Genomic DNA, 13,750 nt, shown 5'->3' on the forward strand with positions numbered 1-13,750 from the left:
CTTGTCATATCTTGTAGAAGAAAATGCGCTACAGCTCTTAACCCCAAATCATATGAAATAGTGGAATATAATGAAACTACGTCCACTGTTAACCAGCTATATGTGTTTTTCCATGTAAAATTCCTAAACAGGTTGAGGACATGTTTTGTATCCTTAAGATTACTTTCCAAATTAAGTACTATAGGTTTTAAAATATTGTCTACCCAATTTGAAAGGGGTTCCAAGATAGACCCCAATCTCGATACAATTTGCCTTTCTTTTATATTGGCTAAACCTATATGTGTTTTAGTTAAATGGTAAAATATAGGTACCCGGGGGAATTCCACATATAAAAAGAAACAGGAAAAGAGTTGCACACTACTGGGTTAATAGATTGAGTCACTTAAGAACAGGTGCTTCCTAGAAAAGTACATATGAAACAACATAGAAAAGAAAGTGGGAACTCCACAATAAGAAATTTCCAAAAGTCTAGGTAAATCCAGCACAACTGTAAAATTGAATAAATACACAAAAGCCTATATGTCAAAAACGATATAAATATTTATTTAATTAACTGTATGCACAAAACACACATTCATACAGTGGATCCCGCACAAAAAAGTGGTATAAAGTACTGGCCAAAAATTATCTGGTGCACCAGGGAAAATAGACAAAAGACAGTCCATTTAAGAATTGCAGATATTTGTAATCCAACAGGTGCAGCGTTAATGCAAAATGGATGCAGTTATACAGTCCCCGGTGTATAGAGACCAGTCACTTCAGACTTTAACCCCAAATGTTACTGAGTGAAATAGTGCGTTAAAGGCATAGCATAGGAGGAGCAGTGAAAACACGCGTCTTTATTCACAGGTACTGTTTCCTCTTCAGACAGTAATATTCAGTGCACAGATGCATATCACATATTCTACCTGTATTTATTCACGCGGTCGCTCTACCTAGCTGCCTCACTCTCAAAGCGTCCAAACCTCAGGGGTAAGTCAGGATGAGCAGGGAATCTGCTGTAAAAGGCTGCCAAGCACGACGAGTCCAAACGCTCGTTTCGCTCCTCCAGTCAGTGCAGCATGGAGCTTCTTCCAGGTGCTAACGACACCTTGATTACCATCCTTTTTATTGTATGCCGGTTTCAAACATCTTTTCTATTTGAGGTTTGATGGAATTCGTGTCAATCACAATTAGCCACTGCGCCGCTGTTACAATGTTTTGCAATGGTTACTTTTGAATACAGTTATATGCAGGGCTTCTCGTGTAACCAAGGTGAAGTATTCCATAGCAGAAATTAATTGAATACACTTCAATGTTGAAAACACTCACTCACACACACATCCGCAACAATTCATATATACAAAATATTCTAAAAAACAATTTTATTCTTAATGCACCATTGTGCAATATTTAAAAAGACAATACTTTATAAATAAAGGTATGTGTGTTAAATTACTCTAACAGTTAATATGTGCAATTTAGCTAATCATAGAAATATATGTTTACAATTTTATGATGATTTATATTTATGATTTTTATTTATTTTGAGATCCCATCTTCTATACAGATATAGATATAAATGGAGGTGTGCAGACAAAGTTAGGTATAAGGAATTAGCCCAAAAAGGAAGCAAATTCAAATTTTTCGTTTAAGCCATTGGGAGACAGGGTGTTCAGTTTGTACATCCATCTTGTTTCTTTTTGTAAAAGAATTCTATCAATATCCCCCCCACGCATGCTTAGTTTAACAGATTCTATTCCAATAAAACAGAGTTCATCCGTTTTTTATTTATGAAATTGAGCAAAATGTCTCGCCACTGGGCTATCAATATTGAAGTCCTTTACATCATCTCTATGTTCTGTAATGCGGGAGCGTAATTCTCTAAAAGTTTTGCCCACATAAAAATATTTACACGAGCAATAGAGAAGATATATGACTCCTTTTGTAGAGCAATTGATGAATGAGTTGATTTTGTATGTGACTCCTGTATTTGTGCTAAAGGTCTTTGTGTCTGCTGTCAATTCATGCAGAAAACTGTGATTACAGGGGGAACTACCAACTATCTTTTGAGCGTTACGTTCTAACCAGTTACATGTAGGAACTTTGTTGAATTCGCTCTTAACAAGGAGATCTTTCAAATTGCTAGGTCTCCTTGCTGTCATTAGGGGATAGTCTCCCACATGTTGGTGCAATGTAGAATCATTAGACAGCAAATGCCAGTTGTTATTTAAAATGTTTTTAACTTTACTTCAGTGGGCATTATATTTAGTGATAAATCTGATTTTAGTGTCTTCCACATTCTCACTTTTGGTTTTCTTTTGATACAACAGATCTTTTCTTTGATGCTGAGATGCTCTGTAGAGTGCTCTTTTTATGCATCTTTTAGAATAGCCTCTCTCCAAAAAGCGAGTCGCCATATCTTTTGCCTGTTGTTTAAAGGTTTGGTCTCTAGAACAAATTCTGCGTAGCCGCAGAAATTGCCCATAGGGAATACCCCTCTTAAGATTTTCAGGATGGTGACTCGTTCCCAAGAGCAGGCTATTTGATGCAGTCTGTTTTCGGAACACTTCTGTTTCAATTTTACCTTCGTTCTTATTAATTTTTAAGTCCAAAAAATTAATAGTACTAGAATCATAACTATACGTCAAAAAGATATTTAGATTATTATTATTCATGAGGGAAACAAATTTAAGTAGATCCTCCTCACTGCCATCCCATAGCAGGAGGATATCATCCACATATCTAATCCAGAGGGCTACATGCGCCTCAACTATGTCTGAATGTTCGCCAAAAACAATTTGATCTTCCCATTCACCAAGATGTAAACAAGCATAAGTTGGGGCACATGTAGCCCCCCATTGCTGTCCCTTGTTTCTGTTTGTAATATTTGCCATCAAAGACGAAAATATTGTTTTCCAGAACAAATTTCAAAAGTTCACTTACAAATTTAGAATGTTTTCCATAGCCCACTCCTCTTGTGTTCAGAAATTTTTCACAAGTTGCAATTCCAATAGAGTGGGGAATGGAAGAATACAAAGATTCAACATCCAACGAGACCAAAATGGTCTTGTCAGTGACATTGATCCCATCAAGTTTCTTGATCACATCTGTTGAATCTTGAACAAAGGTACGTAAGTCATTTACAAATGGCTGCAAAAACCTATCAATATAGTTACTTATTCCTTCAGTGGGGCCCCCCATCCCAGAAATGATGGGGCGTCCCGGTGGATTTTTAATGGATTTATGTAACTTTGGTATCCAGTAGAAGACTGGTGTTTTTGGTTTATGATTATATAAAAAAACAAATTCTTGACTTGTAATCAAATTATTTCTACGTGCTTCATTCAATAGGAAAAGAAGTTCATTATGGGATTTATGAAATTCTTCAAAAGAAGATTTGGCATATTGAGTTTCATCAAGTAGTTGCCGCATTGCTTCTTTAATGTAGTATTCTTGAGAATGAATAACAACATTACCCCCCTTGTCGGCCGGTTTTATGACCAATTCCTGATGATTAATCAGTTCTTTAAGGGCTCTTCGTTCAGATTTAGTAAGATTATCATTGACAATCTTTGTAGTTTGAACTTGTGTCAATTCTTGAGAAACATTTTGAACAAAAACCGAAATATTAGGAATGGAGGAAAAAGAGGGCATGTAGGTGGATTTTTTCTTTAAATCTGTTTTAGGGAGGATATCTGTAATTTCATTACTCTGTTCATAGAGGAGAGTTTCTAGACAATCCAAAGTATCCCTCTCTTTTCTACAAGCCAGATCTATTTGGATTTTTGGTGTCATGATCTTTTTTAAAGCGAGTTTTCTCGCAAAGAGATGTAAATCCTTGGTGACTTCAAATAAATCTAGACTGTTAGAAGGGCAGAAGCTAAGTCCCTTTTCCAATACTTTTATATGTTCACGATTTAGGGGGAATGAGGAAAGGTTGACAATACCCATTTTATGAGAGGGGGGCTGAGGGCCCAAAAGTGAATCACTTTCCTTTTCTAGTTGTATCTCATGCGATTTTTGGTCATCATATACTGACCGTGATGTCATCTGTTCTCCCTCCCTCTTCCTTCTCTCCTCTCTTGGGATTGCCCTCCCGTGCCTCCTCCTCCCACCTCGTCTAGTCCTACCCCTAAAGGGTGCATACGTTGATTATTTGTGCCACTGTTTTTATTTTCACCATCAGAGTCCATGTCAGAATTGTCTGTGCCCGAATCATAATAATTTCTTGTATTGATTCTATTCCTATATATGTAGATTTTATTTCTCCTATAATCTTCTTGATCCCTTATTAATTTCCTCCTCTTGCATGTTTTTAATTCCCCTTGTAATTTTTCTATAAGTTTTTGTGTCTGTTTAATTTCTCAAAGGATGTGTCATTTTCAAATTTGTGCAAACATTCATACACATCATCCACATCTTTCTTACATTTTTCCAATTTATTCCCATCCTCCTCTATTATTAAGGCAATCAGATCAAGTGAGCATTTTGTTAATATTTCATTCCATTTAGCTATAAATTCATTATCCGCATCCAAACCTCGCAAATTAATGCCAGGGTCTAAGCGGATTCTCAAACCTCTAGGAATTATCTCCATCTTTAAATAATTAGTAAGACTTTGATGTTCCCATTTAATTTTTATTTGTTAAGTCAGTTTTTTCTTATAAAGTTTAAATGCAGAAACGACATCATGTATAGCCTCATCTTCCCCCTCTATCTGCACATCTCCAGTTATTGTAAAGGCTTCATTAATATCAGTAGACCAACGTTCATCTGATAATTTAAATGCCATATCAAAAAATATAGGATCTCAAAATTACGGTTTGGCAAAAAAGCTTTTTTTAATATTAAAATAATTTTAATAAAATTGAAAAAATGTTTTATAATTAATATTTTAATATTTTTAGAAGGTGCAAACTCAGAAACTCCAAGGTAGAAATTACTCTTGTTCGGAGCTAGTAAATTTAGTAGACAAAAAGAAACAGGAAAAGAGTTGCACACTACTGGGTTAATAGATTGAGTCACTTAAGAACAGGTATTTTCTAGAAAAGTACATATGAAACAACATAGAAAAGAAAGTGGGAACTCCACAATAAGAAATTCCCAAAAGTCTAGGTAAATCCAGCACAACTGTAAAATTGAATAAATACACAAAAGCCTATATGTCAAAAACGATATAAATATTTATTTAATTAACTGTATGCACAAAACACACATTCACATTCATACAGTGGATCCCGCACAAAAAAGTGGTATAAAGTACTGGCCAAAAATTATCTGGTGCACCAGGGAAAATAGACAAAAGACAGTCCATTTAAGAATTGCAGATATTTGTAATCCAACAGGTGCAGCGTTAATGCAAAATGGATGCAGTTATACAGTCCCCGGTGTATAGAGACCAGTCACTTCAGACTTTAACCCCAAATGTTACTGAGTGAAATAGTGCGTTAAAGGCATATCATAGGAGGAGCAGTGAAAACACGCGTCTTTATTCACAGGTACTGTTTCCTCTTCAGACAGTAATATTCAGTGCACAGATGCATATCACATATTCTACCTGTATTTATTCACGCGGTCGCTCCTCCTAGCTGCCTCACTCTCAAAGCGTCCAAACCTCAGGGGTAAGTCAGGATGAGCAGGGAATCTGCTGTAAAAGGCTGCCAAGCACGACGAGTCCAAACGCTCGTTTCGCTCCTCCAGTCAGTGCAGCATGGAGCTTCTTCCAGGTGCTAACGACACCTTGAATACCATCCTTTTTATTGGATGCCGGTTTCAAACATCTTTTCTATTTGATGGAATGTGTGTCAATCACAATTAGCCACTGCGCCGCTGTTACAATGTTTTGCAATGGTTACTTTTGAATTCCACATATAACCCTTCAAAGGTGGCTCTATCGATAAATCCATATTCTAGACCATCGTCTAAAATAGAATGTAGTTTGCTTTGGATAGATACTGTTGGATTTGTTGGTACTTTCTGGTAGACATCTGTGTCACTTAACTGTCTTTTTGACTCAGAAATGTACCAGTCCCTATCACATACTACCACACTACTCCCTTTGTCGGATCTCTTTATAACAATGTCCTCATTATTCCCAAGCTTAATCAGCTTCCTGTCAGTTTCAGCTTAATTTTCAGCTTCCTGTCAGTAGTGCAATGCTGTCCCTTCAGCAATGGATAACAAGAGAATGAAGAACATTTGATAATAGCTATAAATTGGAAAGTTGCTTAAAATTGTATGTTCTATCTGAATCATAAAAGAACATTTTGGGGTTTACTATCCCTTTAATTTTGGACAACTGTTCCACTTTATATTTTATCAATAGACCCATCAATCGGAGAACATTCTGTTAATACATAATTCCATTTATTTACAAAATTCTTATCTTCTACAAAAAATGTGGGGAACTTTTGTATTTTTAGTCCTCTTGGGACCATTCCCCTTTTAATATACTTGTCAAACAGCCACTTGTCTAAACATAGCCTTTGTTCTTTGGTTTTCAGTCTCTCCATTGTCTGGAATAAATCAGTAAGCTTAATGATATCAATGTCAGAGTTAAATAGTTCCTCTAAATCAAGATAGTCTATGTTCCAGTCTTTAACTGTTTGCAAAGAGTAAAAGTCTTTTTGTGGTTGTATTTCCATGCTTGCAGCTTCAAAATAACTTAATAAATAACAGCTCAATAGTGAGGCTAGCTGCTGATAAATCACTTAGGGCCGGTTCCTATGACGAAAGTAGGAACTAATTTTGGCGTGCTTTAAACCAGGAATGATTAATCCAAAAATGCAAAATGCACAATGTAGTGTTACATAGTGTTCTTTGCTGAAGGAAAGTTAATCTTAGTAACGAAATTGCAAAGTCAATGCTCCATCTCACTACATTTGTAGGAGTTAACTTATTCACTCCTAAACACCTCCGGTACTTCAATACCCCATAACAATTTGCAGCTCTCATGTATATATAGTTTCAGTTAGTTTTTGTTCAACTAGTTGATCTGGTGCTCTTACTTCTCTTTCCACAAGATTTTGAATGGGTTGGTGTCTCAATGTTGGGAGGTTCTATAATGGATTCATTGTCCTCTTCCAACTAAGTCTCTTCTCCTAGAGGTACTAGATCAATATAGTTTCCTCTTAACAATCTGTAAATTCAATATTAAATAATTATTTTTTAAAACACATACAGAAAGGTATACATTGTTACACATCTAGAAAATAGTTTCTCTAGAAAGTTAAAGAAAACATAATTTTACTTACCTTTATAAATTTATTTCTCTTGTGATGTATCGAGTCCACGGATTCATCCATACTTGTGGGATATTCTCCTTCCTTACAGGAAGTGGCAAAGAGAGCACCCACAGCACAGCTGTCTATATAGCTCCTCCCTTAGCTCCACCCCCCAAGTCATTCGACCGAAGGCTAGGAAGAAAAAGGAGAAACTATAGGGTGCAGTGGTGACTGAAGTTTTTTAAATAAAAATATACTGCCTGTCTTAAATAAACAGGGCGGGCCGTGGACTCGATAAATCACAAGAGAAATAAATTTATCAGGTAAGCACAAATTATGTTTTCTCTTGTAAGATGTATCGAGTCCACAGATTCATCCATACTTGTGGGATACCGATACCAATACCAAAGCTTTAGGACACGGATGAAGGGAGGGACAAGACAGGTACCTTAAACGGAAGGCACCACTGCTTGTAGAACCTTTCTCCCAAAAACAGCCTCCGAAGAAGCAAAAGTATCGAATTTGTAAAATTTGGAAAAAGTATGAAGCGAAGACCAAGCCGCCGCCTTACAAATCTGTTCAACAGAAGCCTCATTTTTAAAAGCCCATGTGGAAGCCACTTCTCTAGTAGAATGAGCAGTAATTCTTTCAGGAGGCTGCTGTCCAGCAGTCTCATAAGCCAAACGGATGATGCTTTTCAGCCAAAAGGAAAGAGAGGTAGCCGTAGCCTTTTGACCTCTCCGTTTACCAGAATAAACAACAAACAATGAAGATGTTTGACGGAAATCTTTAGTTGCTTGTAAGTAGAACTTTAAAGCACGAACCACATCAAGATTGTGCAACAGACGTTCCTTCTTTGATGAAGGATTAGGACACAGTGAAGGAACAACAATCTCCTGATTGATATTCCTATTAGAAACAACCTTAGGAAGAAACCCAGTTTTGGTACGCAAAACCACCTTATCTGCATGGAAAACAAGGTAAGGTGAATCACACTGTAAAGCAGATAACTCAGAAACTCTTCGAGCCGAAGAGATAGCTACTAAAAACAAAACTTTCCAAGATAGAAGCTTAATATCTATGGAATGCATAGGTTCAAACGGAACCCCTTGAAGAACTTTAAGAACTAAGTTTAGGCTCCATGGCGGAGCAAACGCTTGAACGTCTGGGACATCTGCCAGACGTTTGTGTAAAAGAATAGACAAAGCAGATATTTGTCCTTTTAAGGAGCTAGCTGATAATCCCTTCTCCAATCCTTCTTGGAGAAAGGACAATATTCTAGGAATCCTAATCTTACTCCATGAGTAACCCTTGGATTCACACCAATAAAAATATTTGCGCCAAATCTTATGATAGATCTTCCTGGTGACAGGCTTTCTAGCTTGAATCAGGGTATCAATGACCGACTCAGAGAAACCACGCTTTGATAGAATCAGGCGTTCAATCTCCAAGCAGTCAGACGCAGAGAAATTAGATTTGGATGCGTGAATGGACCTTGGATTAGAAGGTCCTGCCTCATTGGCAGAGTCCACGGTGGAACCGATGACATGTCCACTAGGTCTGCATACCAAGTCCTGTGTGGCCACGCAGGTGCTATCAGAATCACCGAAGCTCTCTCCTGCTTGATTCTGGCAACCAGACGTGGGAGGAGAGGAAACGGTGGAAATACATAGGCCAGATTGAAGGACCAGGGCACTGCTAGAGCATCTATCAGTACCGCCTGGGGATCCCGGGACCTGGACCAGAAACAAGGAAGTTTGGCATTCTGACTGGACGCCATCAGATCCAATTCTGGTGTGCCCCATAGCTGAGTCAGCTGGGCAAATACCTCCGGATGGAGCTCCCACTCCCCCGGATGAAAAGTCTGACGACTTAGGAAATCCGCCTCCCAGTTCTCTACCCCTGGGATATGGATTGCTGAGAGATGGCAAGAGTGATCATCCGCCCATCTGATTATTTTGGTTACCTCCATCATTGCTAGAGAACTCTGTGTTCCTCCTTGATGATTGATATAAGCTACAGTCGTGATGTTGTCCGACTGAAAGCTGATGAATTTGCCCGCAGCTAGCTGAGGCCACGCCTGAAGCGCATTGAATATCGCTCTCAGTTCTAGAATGTTTATCGGGAGTAGAGTTTCCTCCCGAGACCATAAGCCCTGTGCTTTCAGGGAGTTCCAGACAGCACCCCAGCCTAGCATCTGTCGTTACTATGAGCCACTCTGGCCTGCGGAAACACATTCCCTGAGACAGGTGGTCCTGAGACAACCACCAGAGAAAAGAATCTCTGTTCTCCTGGTCCAGATGCAGTTGAGGAGATAAATCTGCATAATCCCCATTCCACTGTTTGAGCATGCATAGTTGCAGTGGTCTGAGGTGTAGGCGGGCAAAAGGAACTATGTCCTTTTCCGCTACCATGAGTCTGATTACCTCCATACACTGAGCCACTGATGGCTGAGAAATGGAATGAAGAGCTCGGCAAGTGGATAAGAGTTTTGATTTTCTGACCTCCGTCAGAAATATTTTCATTTCTACCGAGTCTATTAGAGTCCCTAGGAAGGAAACTCTTGTGAGAGGGAAGAGAGAACTTTTATGTTCACCTTCCACCCGTGAGATCTCAGAAAAGCCAACATGATGTCCGTGTGAGACTTGGCTAGCTGGAAAGTCGACGCCTGAATCAAGATGTCGTCTAGATAAGGCACCACTGCTATGCCCCACGGTCTTAGAACCGCCAAAAGGGACCCTAGCACCTTTGTGAAAATTCTGGGAGCCGTGGCCAACCCAAAGGGAAGGGCCACAAACTGGTAATGCCTGTCCAGAAAGGCGAATCTGAGGAATTGATGATGATCTCTGTGAATAGGGATGTGTAGATACGCATCCTTTAAGTCCACGGTAGTCATATATTGACCCTCCAGGATCAACGGTAGACTAGTCTGAATAGTCTCCATCTTGAATGATGGTACTCTGAGGAATTTGTTTAGAATTTTGAGATCCAAGATTGGTCTGAAAGTTCCCTCTTTTTTGGGAACCACAAACAGGTTTGAATAAAACCCTAGCCCTTGTTCCGCTTTTGGAACTGGGTGGATTACTCCCATGGTATGTAGGTCTTCTACACAGCGTAAGAACGCCTCTATCTTTGTCTGGTTTGCAGACAATTGAGAAATGTGAAATCTCCCCCTTTGGTGAGAGTCTTTGAAGTCCAGATGATATCCCTGGGACACAATTTCTAAGGCCCAGGAATCGTGAACATCTCTTGCCCAAGCCTGAGCGAAGAGAGAGAGTCTGCCCCCCCCCCCACTAGATCCGGTCCCGGATCGGGGGCTACCGCTTCATGCTGTCTTAGAGGCAGCTACAGGCTTCCTGGCCTGTTTACCCTTGTTCCAAGCCTGGTTAGGTCTCCAGACTGACTTGTATTGGGCAAAATTCCCCTCTTGCTTTGCAGCAGGGGAAGCTGAAGCGGGACCACCCTTGAAGTTCCGAAAGGAACGAAAATTATTTGTTTGGTCCTCATTTTATTTGTTCTATCCTGAGGGAGGGCATGGCCTTTCCCTCCAGTGATGTCTGAAATAATCTCTTTCAGATCAGGCCTGAATAGGGTCTTTCCTTTGAAAGGGATGTTCAAAAGTTTAGATTTTGATGACACATCAGCAGACCAGGACTTAAGCCATAACGCCCTGCGTGCTAAAATGGCAAAACCTGAATTCTTTGCCGCTAATTTAGCCAGTTGGAAAGCAGCATCTGTAATGAAAGAATTAGCCAACTTAAAGGCCTTAATTCTGTCCATAATATCCTCTAATGGAGTCTCCATCTGAAGAGCCTCTTCTAGAGCCTCGAACCAGAAAGCAGCTGCAGTAGTTACAGGAACAATGCACGCAATAGGTTGGAGAAGAAAACCTTGATGAACAAAAATTTTATTCAGGAGACCCTCTAATTGTTTATCCATAGAATCTTTGAAAGCACAACAACAACATGACAACTGTCTTCGATAGGTATAGTTGTACGTTTAGCCAGAGTAGAAATAGCTCCCTCCACCTTAGGAACTGTCTGCCACGAGTCCCGCATGGTGTCAGATATGGGAAACATTTTCTTAAAAACAGGAGGGGGGGGGGGCGAACGGAATACCTGGTCTATCCCACTCCTTAGTAACAATATTCACAATCCTCTTAGGGACTGGAAAAACATCAGTGTTAACAGGAACCTCTAAGTATTTGTCCATTTTACACAATTTCTCTGGGACCACTATAGGGTCACAATCATCTAGAGTCGCTAATAGCTCCCTGAGCAATAAGCGGAGGTATTCAAGCTTAAATTTAAAGGCCGTCATATCAAAATCTGTCTGAGGGAGCATCTTTCCTGAATCAGAAATTTCTCCCTCAGATAACAAATCCCTTACCCCTACTTTAGAACATTGTGAGGGTATATCGGATACGGCTACTAAAGCGTCTGACGGCTCAGTATTTGTTCTTAACCAAGAGCTGTCACGCTTTCCTTGTAAACCAGGCAGTTTGGATAAAACCTCTGTGAGGGTTTAACTGTGGCCATGTCTTGTAAAGTAAATGAATTCGACGCACTAAAGGTACTAGGCGTCACTTGTGCGGGCGTTACTGGTTGTGACACTTGGGGAGAACTAGATGTTAAACCCTCATTTCCTTCTGTCTAAGAATCATCTATTGCAATATTTTTAAGTGCTAAAATATGCTCTTTATAATTTATAGACATATCAGTGCAATTGGGACACATTCTAAGAGGGGGTTCCACAATGGCTTCTAAACACATTGAACAAGGATTTTCCTTGGTGTCAGACATGTTAAACAGGCTAGTAATGTAACAAACAAGCTTGGAAAACACTTTAATCAAAGCAAATAACACTTAGAAAAAAACGGTACTGTGCCTTTAAGAGAAAAAAAGCTGCACAAACTCTGCAAAACAGTGTAAAAAAGCAGTAAACTCAACAAAATTTTGACAGTAGCATCATAAAGCCTTAGTAACTTTGCACAACTATGCAAATAAACAATTAACCCCTTAATGTAAAAACCGGATTGACAAAACGTCAAAACCGGTAAAAAACGTTCAGCACCTTGCCACAGCTCTGCTGTGGCGCCTACCTGCCCTTTAGGAGCGATTTGTGGGGGAAAAAAAACTTCTTTACAGCCCTCAAACACAGTAGGAACCTCTGGAGAAGCAGCTGGATGTATCTGATGAAAAGAAACTGCGCAACTGAGGCGCAAAAATAGGCCCCTCCCACCTCACTCGATGTTATGGGGCCTAAAAGAAACACAACAGAGTGTTTCTTAAACTAGCCATGTGGGTTAATAACTCTTAAACAAGCCACAATGACCCCTTAAAGTCCCTCAAAAAACGTTATATTTGCAATAAAAACAAAAATGTTTTTTCCTATTAGTGTCACCAGTAACTTATGCCCTTGAGCCCTTTATGCAAGCTGGGATTTCTACTAAGTGTCTAAATACAGCTTACCCTTCCCTCATGGGGATATTGCCAGCCTTTTCTAGAAATAACAGTCTGTCTAAAAAAAAATAGACTGAACATACCTAAATGCAGTTTAGCCTGCAAACCGTTCCCCCAACTGAAGTTTTCCTGTACTCTTCAGCCCTTGTAAGAACAGCAGTGGATCTTAGTTACAAAGTGCTAAGATCATCATCCTCCTTGCAGAAATCTTCATCCCTTTTCTGCCAGAGAGTAAATAGTACACACCGGTACCATTTAAAATAACAAACTTTTGCTTGAGAAAATAAAAACTAACATTTTTGTCACCACACTCACTTTGCCCTTCCTAGTACTTTAGAGTAGGCAAAGAGAATGACTGGGGGTGGAGCTAAGGGAGGAGCTATATAGACAGCTCTGCTGTGGGTGCTCTCTTTGCCACTTCCTGTAAGGAAGGAGAATATCCCACAAGTATGGATGAATCCGTGGACTCGATACATCTTACAAGAGAAAAACATAATTTATGCTTACCTGATAAATTCCTTTCTTCTGTAGTGTGATCAGTCCACGGGTCATCATTACTTCTGGGATATTACTCCTCCCCAACAGGAAGTGCAAGAGGATTCACCCAGCAGAGCTGCATATAGCTCCTCCCCTCTACGTCACTCCCAGTCATTCGACCAAGGACCAACGAGAAAGGAAAAGCCAAGGGTGAAGTGGTGACTGGAGTATAAATTAAAAAATATTTACCTGCCTTAAAAACAGGGCGGGCCGTGGACTGATCACACTACAGAAGAAAGGAATTTATCAGGTAAGCATAAATTATGTTTTCTTCTGTTAAGTGTGATCAGTCCACGGGTCATCATTACTTCTGGGATACCAATACCAAAGCAAAAGTACACGGATGACGGGAGGGATAGGCAGGCTCTTTATACAGAAGGAACCACTGCCTGAAGAACCTTTCTCCCAAAAATAGCCTCCGATGAAGCAAAAGTGTCAAATTTGTAAAATTTGGAAAAAGTATGAAGCGAAGACCAAGTTGCAGCCTTGCAAATCTGCTCAACAGAGGCCTCATTCTTGAAGGCCCAAGTGGAAGCCACAGCTCCT

The 13,750-nt window shown here is 39.7% G+C and overlaps 1 protein-coding gene across 1 annotated transcript; it reads right to left on the bottom strand.

The window, feature by feature from the left end:
* Positions 1–520: 520 nt before the first annotated feature.
* Positions 521–7,359, bottom strand: LOC128665863 (uncharacterized). Its single transcript, XM_053720098.1, has 2 exons — positions 7,236–7,359; positions 521–7,120 (listed from the first exon to the last, which is right to left on the bottom strand). The coding sequence occupies exon 2, from the start codon at positions 4,030–4,032 to the stop codon at positions 2,794–2,796; it is 1,239 nt and encodes a 412-aa protein (XP_053576073.1). The 5' UTR covers positions 4,033–7,120; positions 7,236–7,359; the 3' UTR covers positions 521–2,793.
* Positions 7,360–13,750: the final 6,391 nt, after the last annotated feature.

The sequence above is a fragment of the Bombina bombina genome, chromosome 7 (genome assembly GCF_027579735.1).
Source record: "Bombina bombina isolate aBomBom1 chromosome 7, aBomBom1.pri, whole genome shotgun sequence".
NCBI classification, from domain to species: Eukaryota; Metazoa; Chordata; class Amphibia; order Anura; family Bombinatoridae; genus Bombina; species Bombina bombina.